Genomic DNA, 22,686 nt, shown 5'->3' on the forward strand with positions numbered 1-22,686 from the left:
GACTCACGCTACTTGTCTGCCCCCCCCCCTCCCCCCCTTCTAAATGTGCATTTTGGAAAAAGGCGGCCAATAGTCTTCGCAAAATTGCATTCCATCAGACGCAATCGCGCACGTGGTTATGCGAATTCCAGTTTTCATTAACACGGATCATATGATACTATACTATTCACGGTGCCATACTGATTTTTAACTTTCGTGTACACTCTCAGGAACCTGTGCACTTGGTACGTCGAGATGAAGACAATTCTATGAATGTTTTTTGTTTTTGTAATACTAAAATGTACATTGTATGTATAGGGAAAAATTAATAATGGGAACGAGAGCACACTTTTGCAACCCTTTGTGGTATTTCAGTGAGTAATTGAGAAGACTGTTCGAAATAGTCATGATAGAATGTTGGAACACTGAAGGTCCTCCGCTATGGGGATGGAGATTTAATTTATTAATAGGAAACGACCCTTCGGGTACATGTTCAAAATATTCGTAACATAATATTTAAATGGGATTCTAGTTTTTTTAAAGTGTTTTGTGAAACCCATTACAATACGAAATATTCCAACATTGTTTTGATTAGAGAATCATGCATGAATGTATTTAGATCTGTGCACTGAGAAATTAAAAAGAAGGTTGAAAATTAAAGGATCAAGAGGAAGATAATTAATTATTTATCAATTCAGTTCAATAGGAAAAATGATTTTATTTTAAACTTACTTTTACTTTAACGTACGTACAAATTATGTTTAAGAAAAATTATTGGTTTGATTATGGTAACTTTCGTTTGGCTGGTTCTTCGTGTACCCTAACTTGAAGCGTCGAACGGGGTCCACATTTCCACACGTTGCCGTCCTTATCAAGTATACTTGCACTCGCTGTGACTTGATACTGCCCGCCCCCTGTGTTGGAGTTGTTGTTTAAATTACCGGTGCTGCTTGCGCATGTCGTTGTTCCCGTTCCCGGGCTTCCCAGTGAAAGCAGAAATTCGCAGGCAAAAAAATCGCGATGCGGAGTAACTGTTTGTTGCAGCTCATTCGAGTTGGAATCCTAATGTTAGAAACATTTTTGTAGACATGTAACAAAATGGTCTTACTGATTCAGTATATTTTTTTTAAATAACAAATAATAAACAAATGTCTTGTGTATTTGGACTTACAGAAATTAAAGTGAATGAAAGAGGCAGTAATATTTGAATACTCTTTGAAATTTTCATATAAATTACTTTTCCGAATCTTTAATAGCTTTTCAAGAACATAGTTACCCAGATTCTCACCTTTTGATCCGAATTGATCTTTGACGGTGGAGTTGTAGAGATAGAAATGCAAACAGCAGCAACGGATCGGTAAAGGGAAGCGCGACGACCATGCCGCAGTACTCCCTCAACTTTGAGCGCCAATTGGCTACCTTGAGGTACGGACACAGGTTCTCCAAGTACACGGGGTTGTGGTGAGACAGACAACTTCACGCTAGTTGCTTGCAAAGCTTGGAAGTAATACCTAGGTATTGGTAATCTCATTTTCCGTCCAGCCAGCAACATCACTTGTGAGATTAAACAGTTCACCCTGGAATGGCTGATGGCCGCATTTTTCCCTTCGGCAATCCAGGGTGGCGCCAGGCGTCGCAGCTCTGTACAGCAACGAGCCAACTGTCGCATCTCTACAGTGTCTCCGAAGTCAAAGTTTACTTCACTCTGATGATACGTACAAATACCTGATCCGCCACAAACACGTTCAACGCTATTTGCCAACAAACGACACATTTCTTGCAATCTGTATATAATAAGTAAAGGAAGGGCATATTGAAACTAGTAAATATCCATTTATATACATTTTGCTAAAGGATACGCTTTTATATTTGCCAACGAACCGGGATCAGCATCGAAAGCCGATTGATAAAGTTTCTGATAGTTTTCTGCGCAGTGTTTCAATTCCTGGGCCGATTTCCTCAACTAAAAAATGTATTATTTTGATAATGGTAATAGCATAGTAGTTTATATTAATTATTAGAAAAACCCAAGGTACCTGATGAGTGACACGACCATAACGCTGAAGATCATCTTTCGTCGCAAGTACTACTGTAACGGCGATGGCTGGTGGTGGGGCTGTACAAAGAGATCTGGACATAAACATATTTATTAATTTATGTATTTTATATATACAGACGTACACTACGTTTTATATGTGTAACTTATATAGTACCTGCACGAATGTAAAAGTTGAACGGTAGCCTGAAGAAATTCACAACGGAGTTTTGAATATTCACTAGCAAATTGTAAACTTCGTAAAGGCGTACTAGCAGCCTTCAATGATGCGCATGCACTAGCATAACGAGCAATAGCTCCGTTTAATTTTTCTACTATATAAACTTTCGCTTTGCTCTCCGTTTCTTCTGCCGTTTCCCTGTAAAAATGAAAACATGAAAAATCAAGATACATTTACAATACAGTTAACAAATGTACAAGTTATACGAACATAAGATGGCTTTCAGCTTTCGTCACTAATTCTAGACCAGATAACCAGAAGTGTAATTGTTCGGACGCAACTGTTTCTTTTAAGCTTCTAAATATTTGAGTTGCTATTGTATGATGGCCATATCTCGCAGCACTACGTGCAATACGGTACTTAGCCCAACCATCTACATTTTTAATCACTTCTTCCACCGCTTTCGTACATTCTGTGTTCCATTCATAGCCCCCGGCTACCATTTGAAAAAGTAGTGTACATAACATCACCTTTAAAAGAAATATCATATTCATCTTATTTGATCATATTCTTTTATCATTTTGTTTTTTATGTTCATTTTGTAATTTTACCTTTGCGTGTACATGCGAAGTGTGTGTAAGCTTCGCCAATATATCTGGTAAAAGTGAAAATAATGTATTTTCTCCTAAACTTCCAATGGCCCCTAAAGCTTCGCACAAAGCAACTGCCTGCTTTTCACTTTGACTACTTTCTGTATTGACATTGAAGAGTGTACCACCAATCGCATCAACGAATACTGAGCAATGACTGGGCTGTGCTCGACACAACTTCGCCGTTGAACGTAGACAAACTTTCAACTGCCGTAAATATTTATCATCCAGGGCTAGTAATACGATTAAAGATTCGAGGCAAGATACAACGTCTTGTATTCCATAGGCTGGTAAACCTTCTTCGTAACTGTAAGTGAGAACTTCACACACGAGGCACATAGTAACCGACTTTTTTTCATAATGATAGAATCGAGTACATACCAGTAACATGCAACTCTGGATAAAATCGTAATTGCTTTTACAGCCACGAGAGGATCAGAAGAGTAACAAGCATTCACGCATAAAGACAACAAAGGATTTCCTTCTTCTCTATTTGCATCGCATGTTACTGCACTCTGACTAAGCACCTGGATCAGATATTTTAAAAAGTTTATTGTAGACTTTTGGAAGTTAGAAACAATTTTAATTGATCAATGTTTCATAAATATTGACCTCTATCACGTCCAGTGTTCGAATAAGAAGATCTTTGTTTCCGGCACCATCTTGTAGAAGAGTCGTAGTACTCTCTGTAATATCAGATTCGATAAATATCTTCCTTTATAATGCAAAACTATATACTTGTTATATTTACCTATTAAATTATTAAGGGCACCTTGTGGCCACAGATGTGCTCCTTTTCTTGCCAGAATATGTAACAGATGTAATGCATGACGCTTAATAGATAATCTTGGATCATCTTGTAAATAACGTAACAAAAGTACAACTTGCTGTGGAATATCAATTAATGTTGCCGAAGCTAATGTACTCAAAGCACTTAAGGTAACTCTAACAAATTCAACTGCTGGATAATTAGCAAGAAGCTCCATGCATAGTTCATTTACCTATAATCAAATTAATATTTAATATTTTTGAAATACATAGCCTTCATAATATTTGCCTACCATTGAAGCTGTGTAACTGTCGTGATGCATATATTGTAAAATAGGTATAAGTTGCAACTTCATAGATGCTGGTGTTGCTTGACCTCTGATCATATCAGATATTTTACTGCACATAGACACAGCAAACAGTTTAGACTGTGCTGCAAACATTTGTGCTGCATATATTGCTGCTTCAACTTCAACTGAATCATGGGAATCCAATGATCTTCTTATACTATGATGAACCTTAAAAAATTATTTACTCTTTCAGTTTGAAATTAATACATATTATACAATACAGAGTGATTCATTAGATTATGTTTTACCTGTTGTCTTTCTGGAATGATTCCAGCTACACTACCTAATGTTCTCAGTGTTAAAGCCCTAGCAACTGGATCATTGGAATGTATCACACTATAAATACGTCTTACAAATTCATCAACATTTAGAATCTTGTCTAAGTGCTTTTCACTTTGTTGGCATACTCTGAGCACCCAGACACGTAAAAAATTACTACCAGTTCGAAATACTTCAGCTAATTTTAGCAAAGAAGAATTGATCAGTATAGGGAAAGGATATTTCTCGAATAATCGGGGGAAACGTACTATTGCTTCACATTGTTCTCCAATTTTTGAGGAACGTAAACCTAAAAGAATGCTTTACATGAAAATATTTATTATAAATAGAATTGGTATTAGAACATAATAAAATCTAGTGAAAAATATAAACACACCTTTATCTAACTCTATGAGAGCTGTATTTGCATCTTGTTCTGGTTCACCAAGCCCAGTATCGTTAAACGCATTCATTCGCATTCCAATCATTTTCCTTAGCGTACTAGATACATTAAATAAAAACGAAATTAATTACTCTCCAGGATCGTCAAAAAACCTTTCGGTATCTCCATTGACGATCAAAATACTTATTCACCGGTGTCTAAACAACACGATAATTCCATCCAATTTCGCTAAAAAAATGTGGTACTAATAGTTTAGTAGCTTGAACATTTCATCGTAGAGGACGCAACAGGCCACTTCTATGTAGCGGAAATTGAATTACATTATACCACCGACTCGGTATACAATAGACCTATCATCCAATGCTTTTCTCTGTCCCACGTTCATAGGGCTACGAAACCTGTTACCATTTTAGTGTCAATATCCGACATTACCGATAAAACATGAATTCTAAGTATTATCACAGACGAGATATATGAATAAACCTACATGCAATGTAATTTTCTGTCCCATGCTTCGAGGGCGTCAGAAGACCGAAAAATAGTTGACGCCGAATATTAGTGTTTCTTAACAATTTATATCTTAAACAATTGCTCCCATCGCACCGTTTATATTTAATGAGATATTCGCAAATGAAAAAGCAAAAATTTGTTTGCAAAATAGATAATAAATGGTATTTTTACACAAATATTATGGTACCAAAAAATTGCTCCCAATCTGTTTTATAATAATCCATAATCAGATATCTCAATAACAACTTATTAACGAGGAGCAATTGAAATAATGTTGTTGCATACAGGTTAGGTATTACATCATACGTAGGCGTTCGTTTATTGTAGCCTTCGGAGCTGTAGAGGGCCATAATTCCAGGAATATTGCAATATCTCATTAAATATAAACGGTGCGATGGGAGCAATTTTAGATTCGGAAAGAGCAAATCGGGAACAATTTTTTAAGATATAAATCGTTAAGAAACAGTAATATTCGGCGCCAACTATTTTCCGATATATATTACACCGTCGGAAAGGATATGTATATAGTAATCGTAATTTCGGTGCATTTTCTGTACTTTTCATTGTAGGTCATTAAGTATCATGGCATGGCCCGGTATAAAAAGAAGCTCTCATTTTAATTTGCGATTCTCCCTAGATTTAAAACAATTAATTAGTAATTGATGTACTATTTTAGAAAATACAATTCATTGTTTATTTTCGAATAAAAATTGTATTGTTATAATCTTTTATGAAATATTTCATACTAACTGTATTCTACAAGAATCTACATTTTCCTTATTGGGTGCGTTCATATTTCATTGTTTTAATCGGTTTAATCGCAATTTTTCATGCTTTTGTAATACAGAATTTGATATCCGGAGAAGTTGAGAAACACTGACACATCGAACGCGTATCTCTTGCGAATAGAAGTCTATGTTCACGTCAGTGCAGTTGACAATTAAACTTCGGCAAGTGCGGGCGTTACATTTCTACATTCAAGGAAAAGGAGGGAACACTATACCACGGTTATATTTACAAAATAACCGGTTCGATAAAAACGTAATAAGTGGAGATAAGTTACATTCAACGGGCAGAATAATGGTGGATTACAGCAAATGGAATAATATCGAGGTAACAACCTCAATTTTGGTCCAGTATACTTATGGAATATTCTAGAGTGATAGCAGATTTTCGCAGAAACTTTTTTCTCATTAATCTTTTAGGAAAATTCAATGTGAGCAGAAGAAATATTGCGATTATTCTATAATAAGCGAGTTTCATCCATATTTATTGATAACAAAATATGTAAACAATTATTTTTAGTTTTAAACTATGTCAATATTTGATTCTTATCATAATAGAGTTTGTTAACACTATAATCATTTCTATTTATTTAAGTAAACTACGGATATTTATATAAGTACAGTTTTTTATGAACTAAATTATAAAAACTAGAATTAAAATAATTTGTTAAATGTATTAGGCATCAAACGAGATGAAAACTTCATTACACTTTGTTAAACTTTATTTGATAATTTGTTGCACAGAGTTGGTGACAATTATATGTACTTATATAGTAACTACATAGAATCTGTAATCTAATTGTAAGTTGTTATTATTAGACACAAATAATGCATCTTTACATTTAATATAGTGTGGTAACAATATTCTTTTTATAAATGATGAATGATATAATTTGATGAAATCATAAAATTCTTATCAGATCTCAGATGATGAAGATGACACCCATCCAAACATCGATACACCATCACTATTTAGATGGCGTCATCAAGCTAGGATTGAAAGAATGGAAGAACAAAAACGAGAACAAGAAGAACATGAAAGGAAAAAAGCAGAGTATGTTTAATATATTTATTCTATGTAAAGAGCATTATTATTGCATATCATACTATAATGGGTATTTGTTTTCAGAACATTACAAAAATTAAAAGACACAAAACAGAAAGTTGAAAAACTGGAAAATGAACAAAAGGATTGTGCTGATTTGACTGCATTGAAAAAGGTTTTACAAGATCTTGAGGAGGAAGGGAAAAAAATTAAAGCGAAAGAGGACGAAATGATAAAGAAGGAGAAATTAACACCATGGAATGTAGATACTATTGGCCAAGATGGTTTCACAAAGACTGTGATTAATACAAGGCCACCTCGTAGGGAAGATGATTCTGCCTTATCAGATGAAGAGAAAGAGAAGAGAATGAAACAGTTTGTTAAGGAGCATGAAAAACAATTGAAAGAATTTGGTATGTTAAGAAAGTATGATGATAGTAAGAAGTTCTTGACTGAGAATCCTGAGTTGGTGTGTGAAAACACTGCGAACTATTTAGTGATTTGGTGTATTAACTTGGAAATGGAGGAAGTAAGGATACATCTAATATTTCTGTTAAATATATTTTAATTGATATCAGGATTTAATAAATTAACCAGAATTTTCTTTGTTTTAGAAACACGATTTAATGGAACATGTTGCCCATCAGTGCATATGTATGCAATACATTTTAGAACTATCAAAGCAATTGAGTGTCGATCCAAGGGCGTGTGTGGGTTCTTTCTTTACTCGTATTCAGATTGCTGAAGTAGAATATAAAAATTCCTTTGATGATGAACTTAGGGCATTTAAAGATAGAATACGCAAGAGAGCTGCAGAAAAAGTAGTGGATGCTCTTAAAGAAGCTGAAGAAGAAGAAAGAAACGCACGTCTTGGCCCTGGTGGTCTTGATCCACTCGAAGTGTTTGAGACTCTTCCAGAGGTAAAAATGGATGTACTGCAGCAGAAAAAAAGCACGATCTTCATTTTGAACATAATCATCGTGATAATAACGTGTATATTTTGCAGTCTCTACAAAAATGTTTCGAATCACGAGATATTCCTTTACTGCACGAAACATTAGCGGCGATGCCAAAAGCAGAAATGTGTTATCATATGAAACGGTGCGTTGATAGTGGTCTTTGGATACCTGATGGAAAAGATGCGGAAGGGGTATTAAATGACACACAAGAAACACCCGACCCCGAATAACGTGAATCTGTAAATTATACGTGTTGGCATTCATGACTCATTTATGCAAGTATGTTTTAATATCATGAATATGTTAAAATAAAATATTGTCACTAGACAATGAAATATGGAATTTCTACCTTCGTTGGCTTTTTCTTATTGTAAGAACATTGTATTATCGTGTTACGTTTTGAATTACTTTAAGACTGAATTATTGCATAATTCCGATTTATAATAGGATAGTGTGAATACAAGAAATAGTTAATTACACAGACCTACTTTCTAATGAAATGTGATATATTTCACCTTAATATACTATGTTGGTCATGTCATATTTTCGTCTAATATCAATGTTTACACATATTGATATTTGTATATACGTGATAAGTAATATATGTATTATAGAATACATGTATGTGTGTATATAAATTCGATACACTATTTACCCATTAAGTGAACACTTAACATTTCTTTTTCTTGCTGTTATTTCATATGTAAATTGAAATGTGTAGACAAATTTGATGTAAATAAAGAAAATATGTTCAATTCCTCTGCAAGTTACCGAGGCAATATACATATTTGTTAAAACAGATATTAATACTTATTTTAAAACCTTATCGACTTATCAGCAAAAGAAAAGTTGTTATGGCTTAAACTTAGGTTTCATGGTTTTTCATTTTAGAAGAATTTTAAACGGAATTAAAGAAATGACTAAGCACTTTGAAAAGTTTAAATTTTTAAAGTAAAATATGGTAGAATATATTCACATTTTATAGTAGTTTGAGCATAAAGCAATCGAAATGTTACATAAAATAGAGGGTGAAGACAACATTTATACACATTTATATTCCCCAGATAATTTTATCCATTTCTAGATTGTATTATAGAAATTTCCATTGCCCTACCTACTATATCTTAAATGTAGTAAGCTCCGAATAATGTATTTTTTACTATTGTACATTGTTTATTCTGTTCAATATATTCATTCTAAAAGACCTGAGTATACAAATATTTTTTTATCAAACATAAGCATTTTTATATTTATTAATACGTTTCTTTCTATTGTTACAGTGGATTCGACGAATTGTTTTACCCGCCTCTCGTTGGCCATGACATCGATGCTTAGCATCTCGAGATATCGATCCTCGACCGGAAACTGTAAATAATCGTATATCGAACTCGCGATCCTTTCTTCCTTTTCCGGTACGACGTGCCACGGGCGTTTGGGTAATATTTTTCGTCTTTCATTCTCGTCTTAATACGTTAGTTCCATCGCCTGCGAAAACGCAAGCTGGCTTTCATTGGACCGGGTAAAACCATTTGCTTTACTAGAAGTCATTATTTTTTTGTATTCAACGCATTCATTACTCCAATTTCTCGATCCGATTAATTTTACTTCTTGCTTGTACCCAATCTCATGGAAAACGTCAGCTTTTAGACATTATGTCGCTTCATAAAAGTGCTTTTATACTCTGCATGACGACCCATTAACATTCACATTTTATACATCATACATGTACAACCCATCATATCACGTGATTAAATTATGGTTAGTAAGATTAAGTTTCTGAGCTCAAATATATTACGTATTTATGGTCTTCGTGAACAGCTTTGTGATTCAAGTTCTAGAGTATATTATTTTTTATGTTTAAATAATGTGCTTATCAGATTAACAAGATTCAGATAGATCTCGCCGAATAATGAAATTTACTTCTGTAATTTAATGTGTATTTCTATTTAAATGCAAAGTAAATGTTAATATTGAACAACGTAAGCTGTTCAACGTAATCATACGATCTGCCCGATCACCATAATTGCGCATATACAGAGGAACAATCGAAAAACGGTCACCAATGCATTCTGGGTAAATTCTTCGTGAGTAATCAAAATGGCTGTCTTACAACGATTTCCGTTTTGCGTGATATTTGAAAGTAATTCGTCGGAACATTACTTCGTAATAAGGTTTGTCCGTGAAATCAAGAAATATTATTATGTAGCTTTCAACGGGGCGTGTTTCTTTGAATATTTCACGTTACTGTGAGCTAAAAATTGTAATTTTTTATTGCATTTCCAAGGCGTTCGTAATAACGAGGGTGTAGATGGGCGGAGGGGAGGGGATGTGCGCGCGCGCGTTGGACGACGGGGACGACGGACGGTAGGACGGTCGGGGAGGGCGAAAGAACGAGTCGAGTTCACAAAATGGCGGCCAAGCTCAGGCCCGTGACCATATAGTACGTGAAAATTCGATAATTTTGCACGATGTCGCGTCTCTATACATCAATAGTCGTTTAACATTGTGGATACGTGTGCATACGGTAGTTTAATTATTGAATTAACGTGATCTTGTGCGTGGTGCGTATATTATCGAGATATCGGTGCGACGCGCAGTCGGGACGATGCAGGTGAGTGGTCGGGTTCGAAAATTGTTTAATTTTCACCTCACCCCGCTATTTTCTACCAACAATTGGTTGGTTTTCTTTTAAACACGAGCGCGTTTGTTATATTTAATGAAGAATTTACGTGATATGGCCGCGGTGTTGTTTGGAATAGGGAAATATCACGTTGTCACATGCGTTTCAGTGTACTACAATCAGAAAAAACCCTGTAAAAATGAAAAAAATCGTTGTAATTCAATTTGAAAGGTTTCTGCGTGTAGGGCGGGGTCCTATCGACCTTAAGAGCTCAGGGACTTGGTTCTGCTGAATCACAATTTTTCATAACTTTACATAGTTCACAGCCTCTTAATAACCTATATGTTTGTTTACATTCGTTCAACCTGACATTTATTACAGAAAATATCGTTGTTCCACCCTAATTTTTGTTGGAAATCATTCCTTGCAATCTCCTTCACCTTAGACCCATGGTTAATCAAAAATTTGAAATGGACCCATTTTTGCAAATTAAGCTCAAAGATTGTGATGCACATTTTCCCTGTTATGGTCGAGATTGTGTAGCACAATCTTCTGTGAAAGCTGGAAGAATTAAATGTTCTCCACTTAGAAATTAATAGGTATATTCAAACATTTTTCTTATAAAAGGATATAGAGATTTCTATAATATTTGAAGAATTTTTCTCTTGGGAGTAAGGCTTGATCTGTCAATTCTTTTCTGTAGTAATCAGAAAACTTGGATTTGTATGCAATGTGTTACATCATGCAGTCAGTTTGTGTTTGTAATTAATAGACAGAATAATGTATTTATGGTTTTCTACATAATTTCTCATGAATTTCTATAAATGTCGGTTACATAAGTGAAGCAAACAATGATTTGTAACAAACAGGAAAAATATTTACAATGAAGTTACTGCTACAATATTCAGTTTGATTATAAAATAATGTTGAAGACTCATTTATATTGTTCATAAAATATGTTAAAGTTACATAACTTCTAGTGTCCCGTGACAAATAGTATATTTTTGTCAATCTCTACTGTTAAGAAAAGTAAAGAGTGAGTCTTTAAAAATTAGAAGTGATCAGTTTCACTGTCAATAACATGTTTACAAATATTGTTACAAAGATAATACATGTAAACATATAAATTCTCCATTTATAAGGCAGGGCAAGTAGATTCTTTCAACTCTGTCTATTCTTAATTTATAAAACGTACAATTACTATGAACATATTATATATGGACATATATCTTGACTATAACTGTAAGAAGATATTATTTATAGCTGTCAGTATTGTTACTAATTTATATAATGCAGTATTACAAATGTCAGGATTACAATTTCTCTTCTACATGGCAGCTGTATATATTGAAACTCAGAATAGTTGCAACGTTAGTGCAACTTAGGAATAGTAGAAGATACAGTTTTGAAACGTGTATTCAAGAAACAGTAATTCCTCACATAGTGTGAGTATTAATTGTTATACAAAGAATATATACCATCAATTTTACTTGGATCTGATCCTATTTATTGTATCTTATATGTCATCTACTTTCAAACAATGTTGTGCTTCACACAACAGAATTATGTGTGGTAATTACTATAACATAAAATGTGGTTATTCCTTTAGAATCTATTAATAATATTTATGCTTAAGCGTACATAAAGTATCAGTCTTATATCAGACACATATTTTGATGATAGTTTGTACAAAATTACTGTGTATGAGTTTTCTTCACATGAATTTTGTGGTGTAATATACTATTAACAGAAGAAACGTAGATTAAGTTCAGTCAAGTGTTGCTTACAATGTACTTGCTGAATTGTTCAATAAAGGTATAAAGTACTCGAATAATGGTGAATTATATTATTCTTTTAAGATACCCACTATACCTTACATCGGTTATTTACAGGACACAGCCTTATGTATCTAACGCTAATCAGTTATAAGAACTCCAGCAGAGTTTTAAATACTTCATAGAAGGCTTTGATAGTGTTGAAACGATAATTTCAAAGTTTCATCAGCTTACCTTTAGCATGATAATGTTTAGCATTAGTAATCATGCTTTGATTTATCCAATTGTTTAATATATCTTACTATTGGTATTAATATAATGTTCGGATACATGTGGTTTCGAGTACACACAAATATGTAACATAATTTGAAACGTTCGAGAACGTATCTGCCAGGTGCATCGAAGAGCTGGGAAATTAAGTCTTTTGGGATTACAAAATGGTGGACAAGATTCATAAAATGGCGGAAAGATACTTACATTGATAGATGGCACTACTTCGTCATACATAATTTATTTTTTCAATGTGAAAATTATATCGATTACAATATGTATATCATGTACAATATGAATAAAATGTAGCACAAATCTATCATTACGAGTAGCACAGTTAATTAAATTTATCAGAGAATTATTATTCCGGAGAATACGAATAATGTAACTCAAATAAATTTGCGCGTAAATTTTAATGAAACAACTATTCCAAACAACACGCTGCGACTTTTAGTTACTATTCAAATTTAAGCGATATTAGATCGGTCTAATTGAATTACAGAAAACGTTAGAATCTGAGTCTGGCAAGGAATCTGGATCTGATTCTGAGAATGAAAGTAAGAGCGATAGCTCTTCTTCAGGGAGCAATACAGGATCTGGTTCAGGATCAGAAAGGTGGGTATAAATATTGGTTTGGTGTGTCCCTTTGGCTTCAGAGAGTCTGATACATTGAGAAATTTCTCATTGTATTATTTATGCATATCATACTGTCATTACATTTTATCATCGTGTGAACGAATATAATTCCGTTCTTTTTATGTGCTGTTATCGTTTGTTATGTACTTTTTTATTTGTTTCTAGAGTGTTACGTAGTACGAATTCGCGTTAGCATACCAGAGCTAATAATAGCAACCGATATTCAATCATCAATGGCAACAATATGATAGCATTTTCTGTAATAATGTATTTGACTTTCTGATGTATAAGGGATTTTTTTTAAAGATTGGTATCACTTGACTTTGTGTATTGCTATAGCTTTATATAGCATTAACATGGCTTTGACAATCATGCTAATTTAATGTATCCCTTCAAATTTTTTTAAGCATAATCTTCAGATTTCTGTTATTCATGCAATAGTCTCTGTTTCCGTGTATTCTAAAACAATTCAAGCACTGGGTAAGCTAGTATTCTGCTTTTACTCATTTTATCGATAAATCAAGTTATCCCAATAAATTATGGATAGTGTATGACACCTTAGATTATGCAGAAACACAATGTACAGTCTTATTTTCGCATAAAACTTGGAGAGTATTTTCGGTAGAGTGAAAATAGTGATATTTTAACAATACATTCTACATAATATTCAACCCAGAAGCACATGCGTAAAAATAGTTCACGTGATCACGCTTGATAGCGATTATACAGATATACACGCATCTAGGTGATAGTGTTATAAAAAGTTGTCTGATAATTTTTTACCCCATCGCGTGTGCTCTCGGGTTGAACGTGTTTATTATTCATTGTATAGCAATAAATGTGTTATCCGTTGTTACATACATTCTTATACTGATAACATTGAATTAATAAAAAAAAACAAGGAAACAAAAACGTAAGAAAGTTTCACACAATTTACAATTTGCGATAATAAATTACTGATTTGTCATCAGTCATATGCTTGAAGAACATTTGATACTTTTCATTGTACCTGATTATTCGAAATATTTGAAACTCTACTCTACACTGTATTAACAAGATTAGTGAAGTATAAAACCGTTACCTGGCTGCTAATGCAGTGACTCTAGCTCCTCGAGTGGTTCCGGGTCTGGATCAGGCTCTGATTCTGAGAAATCAGAGAAATCGGATGCACCTGCACAAAGCGATAGCTTCCAGAGCAAAAGTTCAAATCACAGCACAGAAACAAAAGTTAGGCTTAAAAATGAGTCTAGTCGTGAATGGGATGAAAATCCCGACATATATGGCATCAGGCGATCCGGGCGGTCTAGGAAAGAGCCTGAAAGGCTTGCGACACAACGTGAAAGCGATAGCGATAGTCGGAAGAAATTTAAGAAGAAAAGGTAAGTAACAACCAGAAACTTCATTAAATAACTATAGAAAGGTATAAATTCCGTAATTCTGCGTACTATGTTTCGTTTAGATCAAATTATAGATTTCACACAACAGGCATTGAGTCTTTAAATCCGTTTCATGCTTCTCTCGTAATAAACTTTAAATCGAATTACCATTTATAATTTCCAACAATATGATGATTTGTAGGTTTATATTATGCGTACTTTGAAAAAATGATATTTTTTCTGTATTTACATCTTCTTAAAAATATGCTTTCAAGCGTGAAGAATAATACTTCAAATCGTATTAACGAAGATATCTTTCATAAATTGTAATATTCTTATATATATATATCTTATATCAATACTCAGTTTCTGCATTTTAGATTATAGGTAATTTACTATGTTTGTTTAGTAGGTTTGTATCTTATACCTTTAGTAGCAATAATCATTTTCCTAAGCTTCTGTGTTCTTGTATGTGTGTGTGTGTGTGTAGCACTCTACATTGACTGTAATCTGTATTATTGTGTATTAATGTGCTTCCATATTTCGTGTTAGTTTAATTATAATGTATAATATCCTTGTTTTTTAGTTTCTATTTTAGAGGCTTAAAATTTAAAAAGTTTTGTACACCATTGAATTTTTCCGTTTTGTTTTTTTAAATTATATTCTGTCACATTTGTATATCACATTTGTATGTTGTATTCGTTAAATTTATTGAATTAAAAAATAAGCATGCAGAAAATATCGTCACATGATAGAAATAAGGAACAATGATTGTTATCATAAGAATGAAAGCAATATTGTCTGTTGTTTAGCTAAAATTTTTACAAATTATTCCTGTTACTTTTTTTATGACTTACTAATGTTTTATTAAAAAGTTCTTTTGCGTTACGCATATAATTTCAATAAATTATATAATAACCGAGTTTATACGTGATATAGGAAAAAGCGAAAAAAATACCTTAGGTATCAAGTATCATTAATAAAGTTAAAGTCGATAGTTTATTTAATTGCTATTATAAATATGATACATATATTTTCAATTTCTTTATTTTTGCTTTTAATTTTTTTTACAGTTCGCATAATTCCTGGAATTCGGAAAGTTCAGATTCTGAATCTGATGATGTCGAAAGTAGCAGACCTCCACCTAGTAAATCGTTGAATAGGCGTGCAGCACAGAAGGCGAAAGAAAACGCCCGAGTTAGGAAGAAAAGAATTTCAGAGTCATCTGAAAATTCGTCGTTTGACAGTGACGATAATAGAAGGTATCTGATTCGTTCTATTTAAATATCAATAAGTATTCTGAAAACAAATGAAAATTTCATGACTAAAATACAGTAATAATGAATGTTGACCAAATATAAATTGATATATTTCAGACAAGTTACAAGAAGAAGCGGTACCGCAGTTAGTTATAAAGAGGAGAGTGAAGAAAGAACTGACAGTGAGGATTTGGTGGAAGTTGAAGAAGGTAGTGTTGTAACTGCAGAACCTGATAATGCAGAAACAATTGAACGAATTTTGGCACAAAGAGTTGGTAAAAAAGGAGGTTTGTTATCTACACAATTGTCGATCGAATTGCTAAGTACATTTTTCCGAACATTATATCATAATATCTCTTTCTTCAGTCACAGGGAATGTTACAACAATTTATGCTGTTGAAGAGAATGGAGACCCTAATCCAGAAGATTTGAGCAATGAAGAAACTGAAGTACAATTTCTGATAAAATGGAAAGGATGGTCTCACATTCACAATACATGGGAGTCAGAAGAGTCGTTGAAAGCACAAAAAGTGAAAGGACTAAAGAAATTGGATAATTTCATTAAACGAGAACGGGAAATCAAGCAATGGAGGGACTACGCGGGGCCCGAAGACATAGATTACTTCGAATGTCAAATGGAACTTCAGCAAGATCTCTTGAAAAGTTACAATAACGTTGAAAGAATTATTGCTGACTACAACAAGCCCGACTCTGACCATCCGGACTATTACTGTAAGTGGGAGAGTTTACCGTACGCCGACGCGACATGGGAAGATGGAGCACTGATTGTCAAGAAGTGGCCGGAAAAAATCAAAGAATTTCGTGATAGAGAAGACTCGAAGAGAACGCCGAGCAAACATTGCAAAGTTCTGAAATCAAGACCTAAATTTCATCAATTAAAAGGACAACCAGAGTACATGGGTGAAGGACGAGAATTAATACTTAGAGATTATCAAATGGATGGACTGAATTGGATGATTCATTCTTGGTGTAAAGAAAATAGGTATAGTATCTTTACGAAATTGAAGGAAATCTAAAGTTTGTATGTATTGTGTCTTGTGAATTTTTACGAATTTTGTGTATTTTCAGTGTTATTTTAGCAGACGAAATGGGTCTTGGTAAAACAATACAAACAATATGCTTCCTGTATTACTTGTTCCATACACATCAGCTTTATGGGCCATTTTTATTAGTAGTTCCTCTTTCTACAATGACTTCCTGGCAAAGAGAAATGTCACAGTGGGCACCAGACATGAATTTCGTCACATACTTGGGAGACGTTACTTCCCGAAATGTTGTAAGTATTATTTTTCAATTTATTCTTTCTCTGAGCTTTTATATTAATAATCATTTTAATGGTTATATTTTATGTGATTTTTTTCTAGATTAGGGAATACGAATGGTGTTATAGTTCTAAGAGATTGAAATTCAATGCCATACTTACTACGTACGAAATAGTACTTAAAGACAAAGCATTTTTGGGAGCTTTAAATTGGGCCGTGCTCTTAGTAGACGAAGCGCACCGATTAAAAAATGACGACTCCCTTTTATACAAAGCACTTGCTGAATTTCATACAAATCACCGACTTCTAATAACTGGTACTCCACTACAAAACAGCTTAAAAGAATTGTGGGCCTTACTACACTTCATAATGCCTACTAAGTTAGTGAATTTTTGTACGAGTATTGTAACCAATGTATCAAGTAATGTCTTTTAAAGCATTACAATATAAGGACCGTCTGTTTGTATATTTAATTTATATTTTTATCTATATAATAAGATTATACCGATTCTTTTCTCCTTGCAGATTTAACTCGTGGGAAGAGTTTGAGAAGGAACACGACAACGCGGCTCAAAAAGGATACTCCAAATTACATAAACAATTGGAACCGTTTATATTACGACGTGTTAAAAAAGACGTCGAAAAATCGTTACCTGCTAAAGTCGAACAAATCTTACGCGTGGAAATGACATCTTTGCAGAAACAATACTACAAATGGATATTGACAAAAAATTATAACGCGTTGCGAAAAGGTGTCAAGGGGTCCACAATGACTTTCTTAAATATTGTTATCGAGTTAAAGAAATGCTGTAATCACGCGTTTCTCACAAAACCTACCGAAAACGATAGGAGAGACAATTATGAAGACTATATACAGCAATTAATTCGCGGCTCTGGCAAATTAGTTCTTCTCGATAAATTGTTAGTAAGATTACGTGAAACAGGACATAGGGTATTAATATTCAGTCAGATGGTTCGAATGTTGGATATTCTCGGTGAATATTTGCAAAAGAAACATTTTCCATTCCAACGGTTAGATGGAAGTATTAAAGGAGAGTTACGGAAACAAGCTTTAGATCATTTTAACGCAGAGGGATCGCCAGACTTTTGCTTTTTGTTGTCAACTAGAGCAGGTGGTCTCGGTATTAATCTGGCTACTGCCGACACAGTTATTATATTTGACTCAGATTGGAATCCACAGAACGACTTGCAAGCACAAGCTAGAGCACATCGTATTGGTCAAAAAAATCAGGTATTTATATATTTTTATACTGATCATTATTATACTCGTCCCATTTTTAATAAAAATGTTTATTAAATTTTTTTTTTTACGTATTATATAGGTAAATATTTATCGATTAGTAACGAAAAATTCTGTGGAAGAGGAAATAGTAGAAAGGGCAAAGCAAAAGATGGTTCTCGATCATCTTGTTATTCAACGGATGGATACGACTGGTCGAACAGTATTAGATAAAAAGAATGCAGGAGGAACTAATAACAATCCATTTAACAAGGAAGATCTAAATGCTATTTTGAAATTTGGCGCCGAAGATTTGTTTAAAGACGAAGAAGATGGAGATGAAGAACCGACTGTAATATTTACGAATCATTACACTATTGTAAATTAAATTTATATGAAAGTGAAACAAAAATGTAAGTTCCCGTTATTTTCTGTATAACTAGTGTGATATCGACGAAATTCTGAGAAGAGCAGAAACGAGAGACGAAGGACCATCAACGGTAGGAGATGAATTATTGTCTGCATTCAAAGTAGCTAGTTTCGCCGCGTTCGAAGAAGAATCTGAACCTGTTAGCCAGCCAAATGACAATGACGATGAGAGTAAAGATTGGGTAAGATTGACTTTATATCTAAATATAAAATACTTCACGATATTTTTGTTTATAGTAAATAACATTATTTTACTACATGTGCTGTGTATGGATTGGTTTACTCTAGGCGGAAATTATCCCAGAAAATTTCAGAAAGAAAGTGGAAGAAGAAGAGAAATCGAAAGAAATGGAGGATTTGTACTTGCCACCAAGAAGTCGGAAAACGTTGCAGCAGATAAATCAAAGTGAAGGTATATATACATATATACATATATGTATACTTTAGATACTTATTTCTTCCAGGCAGATATAATTGATACGCGTATTAATATTCAGGAAGGGGTAGAAAACGGAAAAAGACATCTGCCGATGATAGTGAAGAAGGCGAAGATTCGGGAAGTGAAGCTGAAGGTAGCGACGATGAACGGCCTAAGAAGAGAGGCAGGCCGAGAGTTACACCACGGGAAAATATAAAAAGCTTCACTGATGCAGAAGTATGTGTCACATTATTAAAGATTTGTTAGTGTACATTAAAACAAAAATAACTTTTCTTTTATATAGATACGAAGATTCGTTAAAAGTTATAAAAAGTTCCCTGCTCCGTTAAAACGCTTGGACGACATCGCTGCGGACGCCGAACTGCAAGAAAAACCAATGTCGGAATTACGTTTCTTAGGAGATCAATTGAGAAGTAGATGTGAAGCTTGTTTATCTGAATTCGAAAGTATAGCCAAAGAAAATAAAGGAGAAGAAGAGGGCAAAGGGCCGGGCCGTAAAAGAGGTCGGGGTCCTACGTTTAAGATCGGCGGTGTTATGGTTAACGCAAAATCGTTCTCAGCAGCGGTGAAGGAACTAGAACCCTTGGAACAAGCTTTACCACCAGATCCTGAACAACGGTCCAATTGGCATATCGACATTAAGTAAGTGTATTTTTCTTTTTCAGATTTTTTTTACCGAGCATGCATATTTATACTTTATTTGCTGTACAGATTAAAGCCTGCAAATTTCGACACTGAATGGACTCCTGAAGATGACTCCAGACTTCTCAGAGGTATATACCAACATGGCATGGGCTCGTGGGAAGCGATAAAAATGGATAGTAGTTTAAAACTTGGCGACAAAATTCTCCCAAATAGTAGTAAGCTGCATTTGAAGAAAATCAATACACGAGCCGAATACCTGTTGAAAGTACTGAAGAAACAAATTGATACCAAACTAGGAGTGGTAAGGAAGTACTGTTTAGTTTGTCATGAAAATCCATAAAGAACACCTTTATACCTTTGTATTATCCTGACAGGGTTATGTCCTTGCTCCACAACCAGAATACCATTATAAGGTGAATTCTAACTCCCGAATTTTCTTTTCTCCCGTTCTACATATTCCTGTCTATTAATCTTATGCTGCAATAACGACAAATTAGTATTAATTCTACTTGTCTTAAGTTTTACAAATTCTTTTAGCCTAAAACAAGGAAACCAAGGAAGCCGAAGGAGATAAAAAATGCAATCACGAAAGAAATTATAGAAGAAAATGATAGTTCAGGCGATGAAAGTAATAAAGTGAAATCGAAAATGGACAAGGTACATTTGATATTTATTTTTGTATTGTATAGTTCATAAAGTGGTATTTGGAATTTTAAATATTCGTATAACTTAAGCCACCTGTGAAAAAAGAAGAAGACGTAGTTGTTAAAAAGGAAATTAAAGAAGAAGTTGAAGATGTCCCAGAAGAGAAGAAGAAGGATAAGAAAGCTAAGAAAGAAAAGAAGGAAAACAAAAAGGCTAAAAAGACTAAGCAAGCTGTGGGTCCGATGCATTTTACTGCTAATAATGAACCAAGAGCTCTTGATGTTCTTGGAGATCTAGATCCTTCCATATTTAATGAGGTTATTATTGATTTTCGTAACATGTACTATATATACATTAAATATGAAGTGTAACCATACATTTATTCTTTTGTACAGTGTAAAGAAAAAATGAGACCTGTGAAAAAAGCACTCAAGGCTTTAGACAGGCCTGATCAGTCTTTAAGCGAAGCTGAACAAGTTGCCCACACAAGGCAATGCCTTGTTCAAATTGGAAACCAGATAAATACCTGTTTAGAAGAATACAGAGACCCAGAACAAATTAAAGAATGGAGGAGCAATTTATGGTATTTCGTGTCAAAGTTTACAGAGTTTGATGCAAAAAAACTTTATAAATTATATAAACATGCAACGAAGAAAGGCGGTGACAGCAATACAAGCGCTACATCGAGTCCAGAAAAGAAGGAAGAACCTAGTAACGCCAAGGTATTGTAAATTCATGCAACGTGTTATGATTAGAGTAATATTATGAACAAACGATTGTAATAATTCATTTTACAGAAGCATATTGATAAACCATACGAGAAACATATCGATAAACAACAAGTAGATACTAATAAAGAAAGTAGATTACAAAAACGTAGAGTCGAAGATATGGAAGAAAATTCTAATAGTAGCACGCCAAGTAAGAAACACTTCTCAGCTATATCTGCTGTAAGCAATATCAGCAATACTTCTACGGTTACCATTGGTGCTATTACTATTACTCCTATTACATCGACTCCGAATTCTACGTCAAGTACCACTAACAGTACGGACACACCACGACATAAAGAGAAAGAATCGAAACATAAAGATGTAAAAAGAGACAGGGATCGTGACAGAGATCGAGACAGACCGCACAGTGATAGGAGTATAGATAGAATGAGTGGTGGCAAAGACGAGAGGATCAGAAGAGACAGCGGTGGTTACAGTATAAGTGGACATTATAGCGGTAGCAGAGAAGATGATCATTGGATGTCGCGTGATGGAAGAGACATGAGGGACGGAAGGTATAGTTGATAATATTCGGATCATTTGAAGATCCTGTACGTTAATAGTATTAAATTGTTTTACAGTTTGAATTATAATTGTCGGTTAATTTATAGATTTGGTGACCATAAACGCGATCGCTTCGATTCTTACGGACGTATGTCCAGTGGATATCATCGAGACAGGGACAGGGATCGTGATCGTAACATGCACATGAACGATAAAAGAAGGTAAGTCACATATAAGGAGGTTCTGTAAGGAAATAAAGTTCATAAGATTGGTGTTCAGCGATTATTACAGATATCCGTCAGGACCACCAAGTTATGGGTATGGTCCAGGAGGTTATGGTAGTGGAGGTGGCGGTGGATACCCTCCATCAGATATTCCACCAAGCCATTTTAGAGGTCGGGGTTATCCTGGAGACGGTTATCCTAGTGATTGGCGACCAAACAAAGATTATAGACGGGACTATGATCGAAGACCTCCTCCGCCAAACGCTAACTCCTAGTGCTCCTTCCTTGTCACCGTGCTCGAGTGTGTTGTCGAGCGGCTGTAATCGTTGACGGAGCGTTGTGTTAATTTACCTGACAGAGCACTGTACATTATTGCTCGCTTAAATGTGGCTATACGCTAAATTCTTTACACAGTCTATTCTGTAATTTAGTAACACTCGTGACTTGTACCTATGTATAAAAAGTCTATTCCAAATGCTTACTTGAAACATGGAAAAGAGGTCCACTATGATCGAATGGTCTTTTTAAGACTTCTAGTGGAGAGGTTGTGCAAGATAACAAATCGATACATATATTCCTAGTGCACAATTAATACTTCTTTATATATATATATATATATATATATATATATATACACATGTCAGA

At 34.2% G+C, this 22,686-nt stretch overlaps 3 protein-coding genes across 3 annotated transcripts; 2 read left to right on the plus strand and 1 right to left on the minus strand.

The window, feature by feature from the left end:
- Positions 1–728: 728 nt before the first annotated feature.
- Positions 729–4,846, minus strand: LOC107185789 (integrator complex subunit 7). Its single transcript, XM_015573549.1, has 14 exons — positions 4,816–4,846; positions 4,619–4,722; positions 4,212–4,531; positions 3,907–4,131; positions 3,597–3,846; positions 3,458–3,531; positions 3,227–3,372; positions 2,807–3,152; positions 2,466–2,725; positions 2,193–2,393; positions 2,016–2,109; positions 1,839–1,942; positions 1,268–1,763; positions 729–1,041 (listed from the first exon to the last, which is right to left on the minus strand). Exons 2-14 carry the CDS (start codon positions 4,707–4,709, stop codon positions 763–765), a joined length of 2,886 nt encoding a protein of 961 aa, XP_015429035.1. The 5' UTR covers positions 4,710–4,722; positions 4,816–4,846; the 3' UTR covers positions 729–762.
- A 1,179-nt stretch (positions 4,847–6,025) lies between these two features.
- On the plus strand, positions 6,026–8,231 carry LOC107185844 (hsp90 co-chaperone Cdc37). Its single transcript, XM_015573616.1, has 5 exons — positions 6,026–6,247; positions 6,840–6,973; positions 7,049–7,493; positions 7,579–7,884; positions 7,971–8,231. The coding sequence occupies exons 1-5, from the start codon at positions 6,050–6,052 to the stop codon at positions 8,151–8,153; spliced, it is 1,266 nt and encodes a 421-aa protein (XP_015429102.1). The 5' UTR covers positions 6,026–6,049; the 3' UTR covers positions 8,154–8,231.
- A 701-nt stretch (positions 8,232–8,932) lies between these two features.
- Positions 8,933–22,389, plus strand: LOC107185768 (chromodomain-helicase-DNA-binding protein 1). Its single transcript, XM_015573525.1, has 22 exons — positions 8,933–8,951; positions 9,259–9,359; positions 13,091–13,203; positions 14,322–14,603; positions 15,674–15,862; positions 15,977–16,146; positions 16,226–16,862; positions 16,949–17,156; positions 17,245–17,522; positions 17,668–18,394; positions 18,486–18,734; positions 18,826–18,993; positions 19,100–19,223; positions 19,309–19,466; positions 19,534–19,892; positions 19,962–20,196; positions 20,433–20,552; positions 20,630–20,857; positions 20,936–21,262; positions 21,338–21,828; positions 21,925–22,038; positions 22,097–22,389. Exons 1-22 carry the CDS (start codon positions 8,933–8,935, stop codon positions 22,314–22,316), a joined length of 5,517 nt encoding a protein of 1,838 aa, XP_015429011.1. The 3' UTR covers positions 22,317–22,389.
- Positions 22,390–22,686: the final 297 nt, after the last annotated feature.

This window comes from Dufourea novaeangliae, unplaced genomic scaffold (genome assembly GCF_001272555.1).
Source record: "Dufourea novaeangliae isolate 0120121106 unplaced genomic scaffold, ASM127255v1 scaffold56, whole genome shotgun sequence".
NCBI classification, from domain to species: domain Eukaryota; kingdom Metazoa; phylum Arthropoda; class Insecta; order Hymenoptera; family Halictidae; genus Dufourea; species Dufourea novaeangliae.

Coding starts and splice junctions, on each gene's coding strand:
- LOC107185789 (XM_015573549.1), bottom strand. CDS start 4,709: ATGATTGGAATGCGAATGAATGCGTTTAACGATACTGGGCTTGGTGAA. Junction 2,394..2,465: donor AAAGCTGAAAGCCATCTTAT/GTTCGTATAACT, acceptor TCATTTTTACAG/GGAAACGGCAGAAGAAACGG. Junction 1,943..2,015: donor ATGGTCGTGTCACTCATCAG/GTACCTTGGGTT, acceptor TACATTTTTTAG/TTGAGGAAATCGGCCCAGGA.
- LOC107185844 (XM_015573616.1), top strand. CDS start 6,050: ATGTTCACGTCAGTGCAGTTGACAATTAAACTTCGGCAAGTGCGGGCG. Junction 7,494..7,578: donor TTAACTTGGAAATGGAGGAA/GTAAGGATACAT, acceptor TCTTTGTTTTAG/AAACACGATTTAATGGAACA. Junction 7,885..7,970: donor TGTTTGAGACTCTTCCAGAG/GTAAAAATGGAT, acceptor TATATTTTGCAG/TCTCTACAAAAATGTTTCGA.
- LOC107185768 (XM_015573525.1), top strand. Junction 15,863..15,976: donor GACAGTGACGATAATAGAAG/GTATCTGATTCG, acceptor GATATATTTCAG/ACAAGTTACAAGAAGAAGCG. Junction 21,829..21,924: donor AGAGACATGAGGGACGGAAG/GTATAGTTGATA, acceptor GTTAATTTATAG/ATTTGGTGACCATAAACGCG.